At 48.0% G+C, this 22,181-nt stretch overlaps 1 protein-coding gene across 1 annotated transcript in view; it reads left to right on the forward strand.

Moving 5' to 3' along the window:
- LOC142295703 (WD repeat and coiled-coil-containing protein-like) overlaps positions 1 to 20,290 on the forward strand; it is a 29,409-nt gene extending 9,119 nt beyond the window's left edge. Inside the window, exons 2-3 of the mRNA XM_075338799.1 lie at positions 13,848 to 13,962; positions 19,997 to 20,290. Of these exons, the coding sequence (XP_075194914.1) occupies positions 13,848 to 13,962; positions 19,997 to 20,130 (249 nt within the window). The 3' untranslated portion in view covers positions 20,131 to 20,290. The remainder of the gene's footprint in view (positions 1 to 13,847; positions 13,963 to 19,996) is intronic.
- The last annotated feature ends 1,891 nt before the right edge of the window (positions 20,291 to 22,181 follow it).

Below are 22,181 nucleotides of genomic sequence, written 5' to 3' on the forward strand. Positions count from 1 at the left end.
TGTTAAGGTATTTAAATTTTGCCTAGCAGCATCAGATCACCTGATGATTTTTGGATGTGCGGCCATGTCTTTTTTTACTACCGTAGTATGTTGCAATGCAGGGTGATGGCTGGGCACACCACATAGCTCCATGGCAAATGATCATACGCTGTGCTTCATTTTAAAGGGAATGTGTAAACAGAAAACAATCTATTGTTTAAATCATGTTTTATGTTGTAGGAATTTTTTACATTTTTGAGATCTATTTTTCACAGCTCTAGCGATTATAAAAAAAATCTGTTAATTTTACACTGAACATCAAGCCACATACTCTTACAGTCCAACTTCCTACTCGTCACTTCAACATTTTTAGCAACCGTTCTTTACCCATATTTGTGGGCATGTTGTAATTCTGACACAGGTCATTTTGAAGGGAGGGGGGAGGTGAGCTGTGACTTCACCTTTTGTGAATGGTTGAGCCTGTGATATCTACTTTATATAGACGTGTTATCAGCCATTGTACAGGAGGAGAAGGTGAGCTGTGACTTCACCAGTTGTGATTGGTGAATCCTATATTATGCACTGTAGATAGAGGTATTACCTCTATATTCCTGTTAAGATGTTTTGTTCACAGAGATTTAAAAAAACAAACAAAAAAAACAAAAACAATAAACACCGCCCACCCACCTCCGGAAGTGTTTTGCATGTCCCATAGCAAAACATCTTGAGAGGTGGATGAGCGTTGTTGTGGTTGTTTTTTTTTTTGTTTTTTTTTTTTAAATCTCCGTGAACAAAACATATCTTAGAACGCTGAATGAAAGCCAAATTTGAGCTGAAGAAACACATCTCGTAGTGCACATAATGCAGGTAATCACTCAGATACAAGCACAGCGCTATACTCACCGGGCTGAGTTTCACGTCTTTTCCCGAGCCTCGAGCCTAAGGTTCGCTCAACTCTATTCATGGTACCATTTCTACATGTCGCTTCTCATACTGATCCAATAGAATCTCCTTCAGGCTATGTGCGCACTGGAAAATGGAATTTTCTCAAGAAAATTCCGCAGGCACTGAAAGATTACCGCACCCGCGGTAAAAAACCGCGGCAAACCGCATGCGGTTTGCTGCGGTTTTACTGCGGTATTGTTTGCGGTATTGCTGCGGTTTTGCCGCGTGCGGGTTGGTACGTGTGCTTTATTGCATTCAATGCAATAAAGCACATTGAAAAAAAAAATAATAATTTCCTTCTGAGATAGATAGATAGATAGATAGATAGATAGAGGGATAGAGGGATAGATAGATAGATACAAATAGAAGAATAGATAGAGGGATAGATAGATAGAGGACAGATCGCTGCATTTCTCACGGTCGGTAGTGAGTTCACATTACCGGCCGTGGGAAATGACCGGTAATTACCTCTGCTGTCTCGCTGCGAGGCTGCATTCATTCAGCGCTGTGTGTCAGTCGCGGCTGGATGTAAGCAGCGCAGGACCTGTGGATTACGCCGGAGCTGTGGATTACGCCGGAGCTTTGTTTCGGGAGGGGTTAATAAAAGGGTGAACAAGGCTTATTTGTGTTTTATTTAAAATAAAGGATTTTTCGATGTGTGTGTTTTTTCACTTTACTTACGGGTTGATCATGTCAGCTGTCACATAGACGCTGCCATGATCAAGCCTGGAGTTAATGGCGGTGATCCGCCGCCATTAACTCCTTGTATTACCCTGACTGCCACTGCATCACGGCAGCAGGAAGAGCCGGGGACACTCCGGTACTGTCGCATAATGCATGCGACAGTCCCGGGGCAGCTGCGGCTGATATTCTCGGCTGCGGGAGGTGGGAGGGAGGCGGGGGACATTAACCCTGCCTGAGAATACCGGGCCGCCGCTATGTGCTTACCTCGGCTGGACGGTAAATATACAGCTGAGCCCACGTGCTTTGTTTTCTATATTTCCGTTTGCTTTCTATGTGTGTTCCATATGTCTATGTCTGTGTCTGTGTTCTATGTCTGTGTGTGATGTCTGTGTGTGTGATGTCTGTATGTGTTTACTCTGCTCCGCTTCCTCTTCCTGTCATAATGACATCACTTCCCTGCAAAACCGCAGGCAAGCGATGTACATTACCACTGGTAAACCGCGAAATACCGCAGGGAATAACGCAGGAAAACACAGCGAACCGCACAGAATTTGCTGCCTGCGTTATTCCCTGCGGGATTTTACGATTACATTGGAATCAATGGAGTGAAATCCCGCAGCGACGTGCGGAAAAGAATTGACATGCAAAACATGCAGCTGTCAAATTCCGCCCAGTGCGCACAGGATTTTCTTTTCCCATAGGTTTTGCTGGTGATCCACTGCAGAGATGTTATGAACATTTTCTGCAGCGAAATATGCAGCAAATCCGCGGCAAAATCCGGTAAGTGCGCACAGGGCCTCAGATGTTGGCCTCAGTGTTGTTGCAAGCAAAATGTCTGAATTGGTCGTGATAGGCTTCTAGGCCAATGGTGGCATCTTGTCTTGGTACAATAATCTGGACTACTTGCTGATGGTTATTTGGGTCAATAGTTCTTCGAACCAACAGACCTCTTTCAAATTAGCTATTTTATCTGTTCCCAGAGTCTTGTCAATTCAATGTTTATCTAGCTGCACTGGTCACTATGGAGTCCTTTCCTCATGGTGAGAAGGTTCCTTACAGTATCCAGCACTCTACTCTCTCTGGAGACAAATCCATTGGACTCCAACTGTTGCTCTTGCTGATCAGATAAAAGGCTGAGGATCTCATCTCAACACCCAGGCACCTTGCTTTTCAGAGAACAGATGAACATCTGGTATGTCCACTTCTTCTCATTAATCACCCTCAGGCTCTTGACAAGTAGGATGGTAGGATAACACATCAGCATTTCTGTTAGATCTCCCTGCTCTGTATTTGATAGTGAATAGATAATTTGCCAGTCTTGATGCCAATCTCTGCTCTAGGGCTCCTAGACGGGCTGTGTTCAGGTGTGACAACGGGTTGTTGTCTGTGAAGGCTATGAAGGTCTCTTTGAACTTCTCTGTTACTGCCCATACCAATGCAAGGAACTCAAGTTTGAAAGAACTGTAGTTCTTTGGATTCCATTCTGTTGGTCTGAGGGAGTGACAATCACCTTCTCATTACCATTTTGGACTTGAGCAAGGAAAGCACATAGAACTTTCTTGCTAGCATTGGTATAAAGGTGAAACGGGAGTCCAATATAGAGAAAACCAGCATCCGCAAAATCCCTTCATAAAATCTTCACTTTATTGATTCCATAGAAAAGCTTATAAACATAGACACAGGTTGGTTCCGGTCTACACGTGTTTCGTGCGATCTCGCTCTTAATCATGACAGCAGAAACCTGTAAGGCTACTTTCACACATCCGGTTTTTCCTCTGCGGCACAATACGGCGCTATGCAGAAAAACCGCAACCATTTTTTTGGCGCCGGTTTCGTTTTTTTTTTGCATAGACTTACATTAGTGCCGTATTGTGCCGCATGGGCTTGCGTTTGGTCCGGTTTTTGCCGCAGATTTAGCCGATGCCGCGGCCGGATGGAACGTTGCCTGCAACGTTTTTTGCTCCGGCAAAAGAACCCGCATCGCGCCGCATTTTTCAATGCATGCCTATAGGCGCCGGATGCGGAAAAAAACGCATCTGGCCGCCGCATGCGGTTTCTTCCACTGCGCATGCTCAGTAGCGTGCCGCAACCGGAAAAAAACGGACGGGCCGCATGTAAAAACTTATGCAAAGGATGCGGTGTTTTCGTCTGTTGCATAGGTTTGACAGCCGGATTGAGCCGCACTGCTCAAACCGGATGTGTGACCTAAGTAACACACAAATAAAAAAACATAGAAGAAGCAAAGAAGGAGGAGGAGGGCAGGAAGGGTGTAATCCCCAATCAATTAGTTAGCACACTGCTAATTGATCAGGAATTACGCCCTTCCTGATCGTCAGACTCTGTAGTGTGAACAGAGTCTGCCACCGCTATGCCATCAAATGCGTGTGTGTCGCCCTGGGCAAGCCAGGGGACACAGATAACAACACACACGCACCCCACATTCCCTGCAGGTACACCAGCTAACCCATAAATTAGTGATGGGTAGTTCGTGAGTGAGTAGTTCAAAATGAACTAATCTTCAGAGTGAACTAGTTCATCTAGTCACCATCCTGACAGAGATTAGTTCATTATGAACTAGAGTGGGAGGAGACAGAGAGTGATCCTCTACAGCTCCAGGAGGCTCCTGCTCTCACACTTGAAGGTAGTAAAACACTAGCACACATCAAATACAAATATAATAGTAATAATAATATTAATAAAAACTGAAATTGCACAGTAGACAGACACAGCTCATATGTGTGTATGAGAGAGTTTTTCTGTGTGTGGTTTATGCCCCTCACCTGTCTGTGTGATAGGATCAGCCTCCTGTAGAGGATCAGCCTCCTGTAGAGGATCAGCCTCCTGTAGTCTAGAAGATCAGTCTTGCTAAAAACTTTACCATTGGCTCCTGTTCTGTTCTCAAAATGGTGAATGCTGAACTGCTCCTCAGCTCCCTCATACCCATTCATTATGGGTCAGTACTCTACACTACCACATGGGGCGCTGCTGGGCTCAGTGAGATGCATCAGATTGAACTAGACCGTCCTGAGTCATTCTCAGTAGAACATTTAGTTCAGCAGCTCATCTAGTTCATCTAGTTCACAGGTCACATGATGTATTTCCTGTCAGCTCATAGGACAGGGTGGAGAGAAATACTGAACTAAACAGCAGTGTGAGGAGACAGAGAGTGATTCTCTACAGCTCCAGGAGGCTCCTGCTCTCACACTGGCTCTTTATAGCCCCTGATGCTGGAAAAGAAAGTAGTAAAACACTAGACCACACATCAAATACAAATAGAATAGTAATAATAATATTAATAAAAACTGAAATTGCACAGTAGACAGACACAGCTCATATGTGTGTATGAGAGAGAGTGTTTGTGTGTGTGGTTCATGCCCCTCACCCGTCTGTGTGATAGGATCAGCCTCCTGTAGAGGATCAGCCTCCTGTAGAGGATCACCCTCCTGTAGCCTAGATCAGTCTTGCTAAAATCTTTACCACTGGCTCCTGTTCTGTTCTCAAAATGGTGGCTGCTGAACTGCTTCTCACTCCCTCATACACATTCATTATGAGTCAGTACTCTACACTACCACAGGGGGCGCTGCTGGGCTCAGTGAGATGCATCAGACTGAACTAGACCGTCCTGATTCATTCTCAGTAAAACATTCAGTTCAGCAGCTCATATAGTTCATTTAGTTCACAGGTCACATGATGCATTTCCTATCAGCTCCTCAGGATAGCGTGGAGAGAAATACTGAACTAGATGAACTAAATGAGCTAATCTTTTGAACTAATCTTTTCAGTGAACTAGTTCATGGTGAACTAATCACCAAAATGAACTAGATTTCCCATCACTACCATAAATCCTTGTTGCCTTCCTCCAGAGGTTGATGATGCACACCAGGGGGTGGGCCAGGCGGTTGGCTCCGCCCACCAAGGAGCTCACAACACTGGAGGCAGGAAGGAACCAGAGAGTTAGAGCCCAGGCAGGGCTAGAGTGCAGAAGAGCTCAGGGAGAGCTTGAGTGAGGAGTCCAGCTAGGGACATGCAAGAGTGAAGACAGAGTGAAGTCTAGCAGAGGGCTAGAGTAAACGGAGAAGTGAAAGTGGTGAAAGTAGAGAAGTGTAAAGGAGAGAAGCCAGTAAAGTGACAGAAAGAAAGAAAGCCTGAGAGCCCAGCTTTGTGTAGGGCCAGAACAGCAAGGTCAGCAGTCAGCGGTGAAGATCTGCAGTGGGACTGTCTGGAGGTTGCTGAAAGGGCCGCGGAGGCTGTGTGTATCCAGGGCCTGGAGCAGTATACAAAGGGCAGTCAGTACCAGAGCAGGGGCTTTCGGATCCCAGCAAGGCTTGGAGTCGCTGTAAATTGCTAAATCCGTTAGTGAAGGGGACGTAGATCTCCCAACAAGCAAGTCCTGATTGACGGCAAAGGTCCAACCACAACGGGGAAACACCGCCACCGCCAAGGCACCAGTTTCCCAGGGCCGGCGCCTGCGGGCAAAGTGTAGAGCTCCTCCGGCCCAGATTGCAGCCGGGGAGCGGGTAACCGGAGGGAATCCACCAATACCACAAGACATTTCAAAGGTGCAGGGAAGAGACCGTCACCGCTAACTGCAGGGAACCGCAGCACCGTGAACCGTCCGAGGGACCCGTCCAACCAGCCGTTTGTTTACCGAGAACTGTGTCGTGTTTACTGGCTGAGTGAGTACCTCAGTGCCGCAAGGCACAGCGCTGCCCCTGCGCCCCTGCACCCCACTGGGCCCCGGGATCACCAACCCCTACCCACGGAGGGGCAACACAACACCTGGCTGCTCCCATCACCATCCCCGGGATCCCCATCCAAAGCAGCGGTGGTGCAATCACCACAACCGTGGGTGGCGTCATGAACTATAACCCCAACAAACACCCCCCTTTTCACTCACGGGCGAGGAGTTTCGCTCGAGACACCCCGGGATCCGGCCCACAGCTCGAGCCACCAGGAGCAACTGCCGGACCCGAGCAGAAGGGGTGAGCGCGGTGTGCTGACACCCTCCTCCCCGCCCGCGACACGTGCAGAGCCGAAGATCGCATGACAGGTTGTGAAGGCTGTTTTCTCTCAGTCATCTGGTGCTACAGGCAGTTGCCAATATTGGCTGGTCAGATCCAGTGTTGTGAAGAATGCAGCTGACTTTAAGGCTGTGAAGGACTCTTTAATATGTGGCATGAGGTATGCCTTTGTGTGCCACTATTCAACTTCCTATAGTTTACACAGTAGTAGATGTTTCCGTCTTTCCTCCTCATGAGGACTAGTGGTGCCAACCAAGAACTATTACTGTCTTTGACGTCTGTGCCTATGTGCTGGATTAACTTCTTCTTCGGTTGGTACATGTATGGAGGGATGGGCCGGTGTTTTTGCCGATGGGGCAAGTGGGGATGTTGTGCTGGATGATCTCCCCTTTCCCAAAGTCCATGTACTGTAATTCTTATTGAAGGCCTCAGAAATCCACTCCTTCACTCATCTGGGATTTTCTGATTTCCCACCTGAATCTCTTCTCACCAAGGGTTCTCAGGAATTTTAACTTTTTTTTGGCATACTCTGCTGTGATTGGCTATGGTACAATGAAGAAGGTGGGGCTTGTTTTTGGTGCTGTGCGCGCCCTCGCTAAAGTCATTAGACATTCACTGTTAATACTCAAGCTCTGAGGTAAAGATTGGCTGCGGTTCTTAGTACACCTTTAATTTAGCAGGATCCTCCTATTCATGATACCAAAAATATGTCCCGTACCATGAACCATGTGGTCTGCGGTAGTTACCAAACCATCATTGCAGCGACAAAAAGAACTAAACAAATAAAGGGAAAAGAGGTTGTGATAACATGGAGCACCCAATTTACCTCTTTTTCCTGGCAGTGTGGTGTAACGTGGTGCAAATTAATTCAGAAAACAGGGAAGCCAGTGGAGCAGTAGAAAACAACACATTTAGGCTAAGTTCACACTTCCGTTGTTTTGCATCAGTCACATGCATTGCTTGACTGATGCGTTGTACAACGGATGACAACGGTGACAAAGAAAAGAATTTCTTTGTCGGACTCCGTTGTGTGCGGGGGGGACGGAGTTCGGGGGGCGGAGTTCAGGGGGCGGAGCTGAGGACGTCAGTGCCGCGGTCTGCATGGCTGGGGACAGGTGAGTGTGTGTGTGTGTGTGTATGTGTGTTTGTCTACATGCGTGTGTACATGCGGAGTGCGGGAGGGGGCGGAGCATGAGGGGGTGGAGCCGTGGAGCTGAGGACGTCAGTGCCGCGGGGACTGCAGGGCTGGGGACGAGTGAGTGAGTGTGTGTGTGTACACATGCGGAGTGCGGGAGGGGGCGGAGCCGAGTGGTGAAGTGTCAGCCTCCTTGCACACTGTATCCAGGGTAAATATCGGGTAAAAGCAAAGAACTTTTTGCTTGGTTACCCGATATTTATCTTGGATACCAGCTTAGTGCTGGCTCCCTGCACCCGTAACCACTGTAAATATCGGATAACCAACCAAAGTGCATTGCTTGGTTACGCGATGTTTATCCTGGTTACGGGGGCGGGGAGCCAGAGAGCGCATGCGCAGCGAAATCCTACGGATCGCGCTGCTCAAAAAACGTTACATGCTGCGTTGCTCCTGCCCGGCGGTCAGTTAAAAAACGACTGACCGGAACGCAGCGGATGCAACGCAGCATCATCAGTCACAATCCGTCACTAATAGAAGCCTATGGGGGAAAACAGGATTCCTGCAAAATATTTTGCAGGATACCGTAATTCCTCAAGGCTACGGATTGTGACTGATGCAAAACAACGGAAGTGTGAACTTAGCCTTACTTGTTGCAAGTTTGCATAGGTACATCTAGCTGAATGATGCTCGCACAGAGGCTCAATTCCTATTCAGCCATCACAGTTACTTTCCAGGGTAGTCATATGGTTATACATCAGATGCACTACTTCCTCAGCTGTTCTTTTTGCCGGTAAGCACAATCCTAATAATGCAATTATCTGCAGCTTAGGCTCTGGGTTCTGATATATTTACACGAGCTATGGCTGCTCCCTTGCCTTCCCCCTCGGCTTCTCCAGATCAACTCCCACAAAGACAAAATGTCTCCTCTGCTTCCCTGTTAAACCCAGAGACACAGTCATGTGGTTCTAGCAGGTGACCTGTATGCCATGTATGAAAAGCAGGGCTGCTTCATTAACACTTAAGAGCTTCCTAATAGCAGAACATAACAGGTGCATCACTTTGTGAGTATATAAACCACTTCTATGTGCTGAATTCTCATGTGCAATATCTACAAATGGAAATGTTAGCAGAGTGCAAACATAATTAGGGAGCTATCAGCTCTGCTATATCTTAGGCTACTTTCACACTTGCGTTGGACGGCTTCCGTTGCTATCAGCATTCTTGAGGGATTACGGTAACCGTTGCAGGAAACCGTTATATTCCTCATAGACTTCTATTAGCTACGGATAGCAACGGATGGTGTTGCGTTGCATCCGCTGCATGACGCAGTGTCGTTATTTTGACGCTGCGTTGAGCGGAGGGAACGCTGCATGTAACGTTTTTTGAGTAGCGCAATCCGTAGGATTTTGCTGCGCATGCTCTCTGGCTCCCTTTACCAGGGTAAACTTCGGGTTACGAAGCAATGTGCTTTCCCTAGTTACCCGATATTTACCCTGGCTGCGGGTGCAGGGAGCCCGACACTTTCCCGCTCGGCTCCGCCCCCTCCCGCACTTCACTCCACGTGTACACACGCGCGCACACACACACACACACACACACACACACTCACACTCACCTGTCCCCAGCCTTGCATTCCTCGCTGCACTGACGTCCTCAGTGCCATGGTCCTGCTCGGCTCCACAAACCCCGCACTCCACCACTGCACTCCGCCTCCCTCACACATTCTTGGCGGCCGAACGATCAGCTGATCACCCGGCGACCGGTTGCTGTGAGCGATCAGCTGATCGTTCACAATAGTCTGCCGCCGGTATGAAAGAAGAAAAAAATAAATAAATAAAGATTCCGTTGTTTTGTACGATCCGTTGCATCCGTTGTGCCAGTAAATGCAACACATCTATTGCATCCGTCACACAACGCAATGCAACGGATGCCGTTCAACGCAAGTGTGAAAGTTTCCTTGAAGACACATACACAACCACTTTGGGGCATTGCATATTCAATAGGGCATTTGTCGGGGGCGGGAGCCAGCTTCCCCGTTGCGGGGGGCTGCTCGGTGACATCAAGCTCGGATCCGGTGCCTCCTCCTCGGTGGCTCGAGCGGGCCGGACCCGGGGCTCGAGCAGCGCTCCTCGCCCTCAAGTGAAAGGGGGAATTGGGTTTCTTTCGGGATGTGGAGAGTTCGTGACACCACCCACGGGTTGTGGTGATGGTGGGCACCACCGCTGCTGGTGACGGGGTTCCCGGGAGCGATGGCGGGGAGCAGCTAGGTGTTGACCCCTACGTGGGTAGGGGCTGGTGGTCCCGGGGCCCGATAGGAGGGAGGAGGATTCCGCAGGATGGGTTTTGGCCGGGTGCAGGGTGCACCCAAACAACCTGAGCCTTGATGCTGCCCCTAAGAAACAGGCAGCACCCATTTTCCCCAGTCCGGAAACGGGAACTGGCCCAGGCCACCCAAGCGGGAACGGTTACGGATGGGGGACCCATTAACTACGGGGCTTTGCTGCCGTCGCAACCTTTCTCCAACCACTTTCCCCAGTCCACCACAGGTCCGTTTGGGTCCCCAATGCCACCTCACTCCTGGTGACACTGTCCGAAAGACCCCTCTCTCCATCACCTGCGGTGCGGGTACAGTGAACCGGCCTCGGGGAATAAACAATCAAAACTTTAAAACTGGAACTTCAGGGGTTAACTTGCAGCTTTATGGTTCGGCACCGTTGGGGCACACTCTGGGCAATGAAGCCATAGGGTAGCCGTTCCCGCCATCCTGCAGGATATACGTAGCCACCGGGATGCTGCTATCGGGGTCGCTGCTCTCCGATTCTGGCCTCTCAGGTGCAGCCAGGCGGCCTACCGGTGCCTGCTCTGTTACCGTCGCAGGGTCGTCACCACCGGCGGGTCCTTCGGTGTGTGCCCCTGGGCTTGCTGGCATCCCCGGGACCTCCGCTCCTGCGACCAGAGCGGGAGCCGCCTGCTGGCTAGCTGATTTACCTTCAGGCCTCACCACTCCGGTGACGGGTGCCGCTCCGCTCGCCTCCCTGGACGCTGACATTCTCCTTTTCTCTTCCCGCGGACATCAGCAGCAGCTGGTTCACCCGACCCCCCCTTGGTATTTCTACAGCACTTCACCTTTTCGGGGGCGGGGCTTCACTTTTCGCGCCTTCACTGCTCGAGAAGATGACTCGAGCGGGAAATCTTCGCGCCCAAAATGGCAGATCTTCAGATTTTTCAGCGGGACGCCGCTGACGGGGATCACAAGGCGCACTTCTACCAGTAAGTAGACTGGTTCAATCCCGTTCGCAGACGCCAAGTTGTCGGGGGTGAGGGCCAGCTTCCCCGTTGCGGGGGGCTGCTCGGGGAGATCAAGCTCAGATCCGGTGCCTCCTCCTCGATGGCTCGAGCGGGCAGGACCCGGGGCTCGAGCAGCGCTCCTCGCCCTCGATTGAAAGAGGGAATTGGGTTTCTTTCGGGATGTGGAGAGTTCGTGATGCCACCCACGGGTTGTGGTGATGGTGGGCACCACCGCTGCTGGTGATGGGGTTCCCGGGAGCGATGGCGGGGAGCAGCTAGGTGTTGACCCCTACGTGGGTAGGGGCTGGTGCTCCCGGGGCCCGATAGGAGGATTCCGCAGGATGGGTTTTGGCCGGGTGCAGGGTTGCGGTGCAGCGCAGCGCGGTGCCGGATGGCACTGTTGTACTCACGATTAAACCACACAGAGTCACTGGTAAATTAGGAACTGCCGGTGTCCGCAGCCTTCGGTACGAAGGGTGTTTTTGAGATCCCACACACGGTACAGCAGACCCCTGTTCTTTCCCTGCAGCCAGATGCCTCTTTCTACTGCCTTGTTCTCCATTCTCTCTCCTCAGTTGGGAACGGTGAGCCCACTCCCCCTGCAGTGATCCGGGTCTTCCCTTGATGCCGGCGGGCCGCTACCCTGGCCCGGTCACCTCAGGCCCCTTCCTCACAGCAGCTAAGAGTTATCCTCCCCTGGTCTGCTCTCTTCACTCTCCTCACTCATTCTGCTCCAGCCCCTCCCCCGCTGCTCTGTTTTGCTCTTACACTGGGGGAGGCGGGGGGGGGGGGGGGGTCTGTCCTGCTGCACTGGTGTGGGATCAGGTTACCAAAGAGGAGAAAGGCCTGCACTTTGCTGGATTTCTGCAGGCTCTGTGACACCCTGGTTTTGCCAGGGCGTCACACATTTTTTAATTATTAAGAGCACAGAATGATCACAGTATGACTGACTACTCCCTAAAGAAAAAGATATACCCATTAAAAAGAACATGTCATGTCCTCAATCGTTATGTCATTAACCTGCAGGTTAATAACATTATTATGCTTTTCAGCCACCAGACGAAAGCCCAGCTACTGGGAGAAAATCAACTTTATTTCTGCCAGGAACCACCGGCATATCAGTCATAGAGGCATGCCGGCGAGATTTCAGTTACCACTCAGTATACAGTGAGCGATGGCTGTAAGCACGACATGGCGCTTTGATTTGCTGGCTCTGCAGCATATCTGTGCTGAGTGAGCAGTCAACTCAGATCATGTGAGTCAGATCATGCTTATAGACACCGCTCACTGTGTACTAAGTGGTGACTGCCATCCCACGAATGCCTCAATGACTGCAAGCCTCCGGATGCCAAGAGAACTTAAGTTAATTTTTCTCCGGTAGCTACACTCTCAGTAAGTAGCCGGAGAGCATAGTAACACTACTAACCTGCAGATATAGGGCTACCCAGGACTATTTAATTTTTTTTCTATGGACCTAGAACTAACATGCCTTTTGTGCCCAGTACCGATCTCTCACCGCTTCCACTGATGTCACGTTAACAGAGTAGCAGCTTCTCTTCTGTTGATGTGACATGACTGTCGACATTATGCCCCATCAACATCCACCATAGACTTTCCTAACGGTCGCCCCCAGGGTCCCGCTCCATCTGTGGGGAGCAAGAAACACCTCAGCTGCCACAACACCAGCCCCGGGAGTCCCGCCCAGCAGCCGCGGCCTCATAGCAGCAAAATACCACAGGTGCCATCACAAATTTTATTAAATATTAACTACAACTCCCATATTCATCTCGCCTTTATTATTTAAAAGACACGGCCAGGGTCACGGAGCCGGACCCCCGCTACCGCTGACATCCCCGGACTAGTCCGGCCCGGTTCCGAGTATCCCTAAGGCCCTGAGGCGGGCGTGTCATATACCTATAGATGTAACAGCTGTCATCTTGTCTTGGTCACCTCTCTGCTGTTTTGAGAACAGTGACAGCCTTAGGACTGGAGTCTTCCATCTCCATCTTGACTGCTCATTTAAATGAGGTTTACTTTCCTTTGGCGTCTCATGAGTTAATTTCAGGTTTTGCTGCCAGCAGCTCTGAGCAGGGCAGGTTAAATACTTCCTAGCAGTCCTTGCTGCTGTTAGAAGTCATTTTTACTTTGGCCAGCCCGGTGGAAGGATCTGCTAAGGTTTTCTCCTGCGCCCATCCACCTGATACTATTGAGTCTGTCTGTTCTGGTGAAGTTTGGTGTTTTGTACCTTCTGTTTATTCCCCCATCTGTATTTCCTTTCCGTCTGTGTTTATTAGTTGAGTGGCGAGTCTAGTGAACTCGTCGGCCTACTCACTAGACAGGGTGAGTTTAGGGCCAGCTGAGGGACCAAGGTATCCTGCTCACAGACAGGGTGAAAGAACCTGTAAAGGGATGCTAGAGAGCTCAGGAGTCAGCTTGAGGTGAGTGAAGGATGTGTTCCCCTCACCCTAGCGGCCGGGACCTCTGTTTTTATTGTGTCCTCGGTGTTTCCTCCTTTTTTGTGGTGTTTTTGGTCGTGCGTGAGATGCCCGTTGGTCTGATCACGTGTGTCATGCATTATATACGGACATATTCTACTCTGTGCGTCACCCATCTTGACAAATGCCTGCCTACGCTATTTGTGGCTATTTCAGCTAGCACATTGAGTTTTCAGAACATGTAGCATTACTACGTTTCAGACATAGTCCTTCTTCAGGCTTGGATGAGAAAAGTATTATATATAATTTTGTATATGATTTTCTGCTGATAATTTTATTTCTCTCTTTATTTATTCCAAGAACTCATCCAATGGTGGAGGAAATGAAGTCCGAGCTGTTCTGCTGTGTCAAGGAAAACTTCATCTGAGAACGTTGCAGGAAATCTTCCACTTTAACACCATTGAAATGAAGTTTGGTAACATTTCTGATTACCTATTACTGGCTCAATGTTTCTCATTTGACAAAGGCCCCGTTACACGTAACGATGGATCTAACAATATATCGCCGGGGTCACGGATTCCATGATGCACATCCGGCATCGTTAGTGACATCGTTGCGTGTGACACCACCGAGCGACCGTTAACGATGGAAAATACTCACCAAATCGTCCATCGTTGACACGTCGTTCCTTTTTAAAAAATCATTGATTGTTGAGCACGCAGGTTGTTCGTTGTTCCCGAGGCAGCACACATCGCTACATGTGACACCTCGGGAATGACGAACTGCAGCTTACCTGCGGCCGCCGGCAATGCAGAAGGAAGGAGGTGGTCAGGATGTTACGTCCCACTCATCTCCGCCCCTCCGCTTCTATTGGGATGTTGCTAGGCAGGTAAGTCCGTGTGACGGCTCCTAACGATATTGTGCGCCACGGGCAGCGATTTGCTCGTGACGCACAATTGACGGGGGCGGGTGCTTTCAACAGCGATATCGCTGCATGTAAAACCACCCTTTAGAGTATGTGTACATCACATCTTTTAAAGTCAGGTGAACCCTCTCAGTTTTTTAAATAGAAGACTCTTCAGGAACCTCTGGCGTTTTTCTCCTTTAGTGTCTTTTGTGTCTTTTTTTTTCATAGTTTCATAAGCGTTCTTTTCAGTGTTTCCCATGGTTTTTGTGGCTTCTTTTTTACTGTCATTTTTCCAATAGTTTTTTTCCACTCATTTCAATAATGAAAAAAGTACTAGTGGTTTTATAACCAAAAATTACGGAAAAATACTTCAACAGTCATCCGGGCATCTTTTGAGTTTTCCTATTGACTTGTATTGTAAAATACACAGCGTCTTCCAAGTGGAAAAGTACAAAAGAATGGACAGGTCACTTCTTTAAAACCCTTGACATTTTTAGAAATCTGAAATAGTTAAAAGATGTTCAAAATCCTGAAAATGTGCACTTGCTTATATCCTTTCTTTTGAGTGTTTTCTTATAAGGCTACTTTCACACATCCGGTTTGAGCCGTGCGGCTCAATCCGGCTTTGAAACCTATGCAACGGATGCGGCGAAAACACCGCATCCTTTGCATAAGTTTTTACATGCGGCCGGTCCGTTTTTTTCCGGTTGCGGCACACTACTGAGCATGCGCAGTGGAAGAAACCGCATGCGGCGGCTGGATGCGTTTTTTCCGCATCGCGCCGCATCCGGCGTCCATAGGCATGCATTGAAAAATGCGCCGCAGCGGCGCAATGCGGTTTTTTTGCCGGAGCAAAAAACGTTGCAGGCAACGTTCCATCTGGCCGCGGCATCGGCTAAATCTGCCGCATGCGGCAAAAAACCGGACCGAACGCAAGCCCATGCGGCACAATACGGCACTAATGTAAGTCTATGCAAAAAAACCCGCAACCGGCGGCAAAAAAAAACGGTTGCGGTTTTTCTGCACAGCGCCGTATTGTGCCGCAGAGCAAAAACCGGATGTGTCAAAGTAGCCTTAGTCTTGCTGGTGGTTTCTGTGGTGGAATTCACCTGAGAATAGTATTTTGTGCCCATTGTTTTAAAAGGGTTTTTTGGAAAACCTCTGTTCTCTGCTGCAGCTCGCTGTAACACTAGAAGTCCCAGAGTGGGGTCATTTAACATTTCTACCATTGGAACCCTATGGAGCTCGAAATTCCTGGGACTTCTAGTGTTAAAGGGAACCTCTCAGGTCCCTTATGTGTTCTAACCTACAACCCGGATGATGTGTGGCCTAGAAACACCTTCCTACCCCTCCCTGTGTTGTAATATTGTGTAAAATGAATTCATAAAAAAACGTTTTATAACTTACTTGTTCCGTATGTAAATGAGCAGAGGGTCTAGGGCTTCGCCCCATCTAGTTTGCCCTCTTTCCGTGGTATGATGCCCCTGTGGACGTGACACCATGGATTTACACGAGCGACGTCTCCGTCCCTCACATGCTGATTCTGATTCGCGTGGCCTTCTTAGCCTTATCTGAAGGCTCCTGCGCTTCCGACCATGCGCAGTGCGCGTCTAAAACCGCCAAGCAAACACTCAGCTAAGAAGGCTGCGCGAATCAGAAGCGCGCGCGTGCGGGATCTCCAGGAACTGACTGTGATATTGCTCATGTAAATCAATGGAAAGATACCACGGAAAGAGGGCAAACTAGACGGGGCGAAGTGACACCCTGGGGACTAGTCCCCCTGCTCATTTACATACGGAACATGTAAGTTATAAAACTTTTTTTATAAATTCATTTTACACAGTATTACAACATAGGGATTGTTAGGAAGGGTTTTTTAGGTCACACATCACCCTGTTTGTAGGTTAGAGTGCATATGGGAATTGACAGGTTCCCTTTAAAAAAAACCCAGACTGTGCTTTACTCACGCTCTCTGAGTCCAGCACTGAGTATCGGGGTAGGGTTTTCCGCGGAAGGCGAGGCAGGGTTGACAGGCAGGACTAAAACAACTCCAGAAACATTGAGAATTATGCAGTAGTATTTTAGCGGTAATTTCCATTTCTAAGTGTCATGTTACATCGATAACTCTGCAGCCAATCATTGAGTTCAGTGGTTATGAGTGGCTCGTGCCGTCATCTGAGCTCAGTTATTGGCTGCAGCTCTGTTGATGTGACGTCAGTGCTACTTCCAACAACAGAGACTGAGAGCAACAGCAGAGATCCAGGGATGGATCCGGGAAGGAAGAGCAAAGAACTGTTTGTTTGTTTTTTAACTGTAACTGCAAGAGAGGTGTTTTTCAAAATCGGAAGATCCTTTTAATTACAGTATATGGATATTACAGAAAGGAGGACTCTATTTTACTACGAATAGTTATTACACCTGACACTTTGGAATGGAGCAATGCATTTGAATGACCTTTTAAAGGCCCCGTTACACGCAACAACATCGCTAACGAGATGTCGTTGGGGTCACGGAATTCGTGACGCACATCCGGCCTCGTTAGCGCCGTCGTAGCGTGTGACACGTACGAGTGACCGCTAACAATGCAAAATACCAAATCGTTGATTGTTGACATGTCGTCCATTTCCCAAATGTCGTTGCTGCTTTTGGACGCAGGTTGTTCGTCGTTCCTGAGGCAGCACACATCGCTACGTGTGACACTCCAGGAACGATGAACAACACCGTACCTGCATCCTCCGGCAACGAGGTGGGCGTGTCTATGTGGCTGCTCTCCGCTTCTATTGGACGCCTGCTGTGAAACGTCGCTGTGACGCCGCACGAACCGCCCCCTTACAAAAGAGGCTGTTCGTCGGCCACAGCGACGTCGCTTGGAGGGTAAGTACGTGTGACGGGTATTAGCGATATTGTGCGCCACGGGCAGCGATTTGCCCATGATGCACAAACGACGGGAGCGGGTGCTTTCACGAGCGACATCGCTAGCGATATCCCTGCGTGTAAAGCGCCCTTAAAAGACTAATGCATAGTTAGTTGCCAACATTTCTGGAGATGTTTTAGTCCTGCCCACAAACCGTACCTGGGAAAGCCCTATCCCAATAACTTCCGGGGAATGCCCATATAAAACCTGCCCACTTTTGGCTCAGGAGTCCTGAGAAATCCAGGATAGTTGGCAACTACACTGAACAATAATATAAGATTTTTTCTATGTAGACAAAAGGCATTTTTCTCTCAAATATTGTTCATAAATTTGTCTAAATCTATGTTAGTGAGCACTTCTCTGCGGAGATAGTCCATCCACCTCACAGGTGTGACATATCAATCTGCTGATTAGACAGCATGATTATTGCACAGGTGCGTCTTAGGCTGGCCACAATAAAAGTCCACTCTAAAATGTGCAGTATTGAGGAAGTCCAGGGGGATCAGAAACACAGTCAGTATCTGGTGTCCCCACTATTTGCCTCACAAAGTGCAGCACATCTCCTTTGCATAGAGATGATCAGGTTCTTGATTGTGGCCTGTGTAATGTTGGTCCATTCCTCCTGAGTGGTTGCAAAGTTTCGGGATATAGGAAGGAACTTGAGCACAGTGTTGTATTTGTCGATCCAGAGCATCCCAAACATGCTCAATGGGTGACATGCTGGTGAGTATGCTGCCATACAAGAACTGGGATGTTTTCAGCCTCCAGGAATTGTGTACAAAACCTTGGGACATGGGGCTGTGCATTATCATGCTGCAACATGGGGTGATGGTCATGGATGAATGGCACAACAACGGGCCTCGGGACCTCATTACGGTATCTCTGTGCATTCAAAATGGCATCAATAAAATGCACCTGTGTTCAATGTCCATAACATACGCCTGCCCATACCATAACCACACCTCTATCATGGGCCACTCGATTCACATCATTGACATCAGCAAACCCTCACAATGCCACACACAATCTGCCATCTGCCCAAGACAGTGAAAACCGGGATTCATCCATGAAGTGAGCCACTCTTTAATGTGCCAGATGCCATCAAGTGTGAGCATTTGCCCACTCAAGTAAAGACAACGAACTGCAGTCGTGGAGACTCCGATGAGCACGACAACCAGCAGATGAGCTTCCCTGAGACAGTGTCTGACAGTTTGTGCAGAAATTCTTTGGTTCTGCACCGATTGTTGCAGCAGCTGTGCGGGTGTCCGGTCTCAGAGGATCATGGAGGTGAAGATGCTAGATGTGGAGGTCCTGGGCTGGTGTGGTTACACGTAATCAGCGGTTGTGAGGTCGGTTGGATGTAGTCCCAAATTATCTGAAACGACTTTGGAGATGGTTTATGGTAGAGAAATCTTTGATGGACATTCCTGTAGTAAACTCAAGACTTGTGACAAATGTGGCATTTCCCTATGTGATAACTGCATATTTTTCAGTGGCCTTTTAATGTGGCCAACCTAAAGTGCACTTTACACGCTGCGATATCGCTAGCAAGCGTACCCGTCGGTTGTGCGTCACGGGCAAATCGCTGCCCATGGCGCACAACATCGATTTCACACGGACTTGCCTTCCCTGCGACGTCGCTCTTGCCGGCGAACTGCCTCCTTTCTAAGGGGGCGGTTTGTGAGGCGTCACAGTGACGTCACACGGCAGCCGTCCAATAGAAGCGGAGGGGCGGAGATGAGCGGGCGGAATATCCCGCCCACCTCCTTCCTTCCGCATTGCCGGTGGACGCAGGTAAGGAGATGTTCGTCGTTCCTGCGGTGTCACACATAGTGATGTGTGATGCCGCAGGAACGACGAACAACCAGCGGCATGCACCACCAACGATATTATAAAAAGGAGCTACGTGTCAACGATCAACGCTTTTTGATGTTTTTGCGCTCGTTGATCGTCGCTCCTTGCTGTCACGCGCTGCGATATCCATAACAGCGCCGGATGTGCGTCACTAACGACGTGACCCTGACGATATATCGTTAGCGATGTCACAGCGTGTAAAGCACCCTTAAGGCACATCTGTGCAATAATAATGCTGTCTAATCAGCATCTTGATCTGCCACACCTGTGAGATGGATGGATTATCTCCGCAAAGGAGGAGTGTCCACTAGCACAGATTTAGACAAATTTATGAATAATATTTGAGAGAAAAAGGCTTTTTGTGTCCATAAAAAAGTCTTACACCTTTTGAGTTCAGCTCGTGAAAAATAGTAGTAAAAACAAAAAGTTTTGCGTCTTTATTTTTGTTCAGTGTCTGTGAGTCTTGGGGACACCTCTTATGTTGCATTTGCTTCATATAGTGGGACAGTTTGCGTCACCGGCTCTATTCAAAATGAAGCTTATTCTCTCTTTTATTAAATTTTAAACAATTTTTGAATATATTGTCTGTATAAAGTCCTCATGATTCCAAGAACTCTGCTTACTCCAGTGCTTCCAGGTGGTAATCTGTCCAGGTCATATGACGGGTACTTACGTTAACGGCTCATTACAAAATCACATTTTGGACTTCATATGACCTGGATGCAGTCACTCCATTTCAATGATAACAACCAGTGACTCTGAAAAAATTAACTGTTCAGATAAAACGGATATATTTTCCAGGATTGCTCTAAACTACATTATCATTATTTCTAGGTTCAAAATGGCTGGTCCTCACCGAAGACGGAGAAGGGTTTGTCCCAGTTACTTTCCGAGCTAACCAAGAAGTTATAATTAGGGAGGTTACAGAAAACTCTGGAGATTCAATTAATGAACATATGGAGCCCTAGTGAGACACGATCTACAATAGCAATCTGTTGTGATCGCCATCTTTTATACTATATGTCTATTGTTATAATATCCAACCGTGTCCTGGGCTAAGGTCTCTTGTGTATAATGTTGGGATGCTTCTTAATCAGATGGAGCCCCAGCATCTAAACGGTCATTCAGGGGGCAGATAATGTGTAGGTGGGGGGAGTAGAATGGGTGTGGAGGGGTAGGCCTTAAGGAGGGGTCATGGAGGCTATATGTGTTTGGCATCTACCTATACTGTACTTTCTTGTGATTTAGCCAGTTCTAAGATTATAAAAACGATGTTGGAAGAACTTTAGCCTTCCTGTTTTTCCAATTACCGTACTTCCTTTGTCTTGACCTTTCAAAACATATTTGTCTCATAATTTGTCAACCATACTAAAGTGTAAATTGAGTAAATAAATTGATTCCTCTCTTTGAATTCCTTTATGTGTCATACAAAAAATTAATACTATTAAAGGAGTTTTTAAAACAAAAAGATAGAAAAATGATCATTAAATGCATATTTCAATAGCAAAGCCAGCCCCCTTGTCTGTCTATACATTGAAGAATGAGATTGGATTAAGTAGTGAAATTATGATTAATTTGTTTTTTAAAGTAACCGCTCAGCACTCAGTAGTATCCAGTCTGAATGAGTTTCAACGTATAATTTCACCAGAGATATACTTATTCCTGAAGGTGTTGTCTGAGATGGAAAACAGCTATCGCAGTGTCTCTTAGGGGCTTGTTGCATTGTGGCAGTAATAATGTATATCAAAAATAACCATTACACTTAAAGAATTTTCTTGGTGGAACACTCAGCATTCATCTCCCCCTGGGGTTTCATCTTTGTTGCTTCTTCAAAGGGCATAGATTCAAGGAAAGCTATGCCCTATGAAGAAGCTGATTGCGAGTTGAAACCCAATAAAACTACATCCCATTGAGTGTTTAGTAGTTACTGTGAGGTGCTGGTTGTGGACTAAAGACTATTGGACCAATGGACATAAGGGCTCTTTACACGGTGCGATATCACTATCAATATCGCTAGCGAGTGTACCCGCCCCGTCGGTTGTGCGTCACGGGCAAATCACTGCCCGTGGCGCACAACATCACTTACACCCGTCACACGGACTTACCTTCCTTTGCGACGTCGCTGTGGCCGACGAACCGCCTCCTTTCTAAGGGGGCGGTTCATGCGGCGTCACAGCGACGTCAAACGGCAGCCGTCCAATAGCAGAGGAGGGGCGGAGATGAGCGGGCGGAATATCCCGCCCACCTCCTTCCTTCCTCATTGCTGGTGGACGCAGGTAAGGAGATGTTCGTCGTTCCTGCGGTGTCACACATAGCGATGTGTGATGCTGCAGGAACGACGAACAACTAGCGGTATGCACCACCAACGATATTATGAAAAGGAGCGACATGTCAATGATCAACGATTTTTGACGTTTTTGCGATCGTTGATTGTCGCTCCTAGCTGTCACACGCTGCGATGTCGCTAACGGCGCCGGATGTGCGTCACAAACACCGTGACCCCGACGATATATCGTTAGCGATGTCGCAGCGTGTAAAGCACCCTATAGAGTGCAGTCTACAGCTCTAAGGGGTGCAGACTTTTTACAGCATGGAGCACCGGTTACTTCAGTCTTATTGTTGTGTTTTATTAAAGATTACTTGCTAATCAGTTTAGGGGAAGGGGTTGTAAATGTGTGAACACTAATGTAATCAGTTATAAAGTAGGGTTCATTGTCCTGTATCTGGTGGGAGGTTGGGCATACAGTGGGGAAAAAAGTATTTAGTCAGCCACCAATAGTGCAAGTTCTCCCACTTATAAAGATGAGGTCGGCCTGTAATTGACATCATAGGTAGACCACAACTATAGAGACAAAATGAGAAAACAAATCCAGAAAATCAGAAAAAAACCTTGTCTGATTTGGAAGATTTTTTTTGCAAATCATGATGGAAAATAAGTATTTGGTCAATAACAAAAGTTCATTTCAATATTTTGTTATATATCCTTAATGGCAATGACAGAGGTCAAACATTTTCTGTA

This window comes from Anomaloglossus baeobatrachus, chromosome 3, assembly GCF_048569485.1.
Source record: "Anomaloglossus baeobatrachus isolate aAnoBae1 chromosome 3, aAnoBae1.hap1, whole genome shotgun sequence".
Classification (NCBI taxonomy): domain Eukaryota; kingdom Metazoa; phylum Chordata; class Amphibia; order Anura; family Aromobatidae; genus Anomaloglossus; species Anomaloglossus baeobatrachus.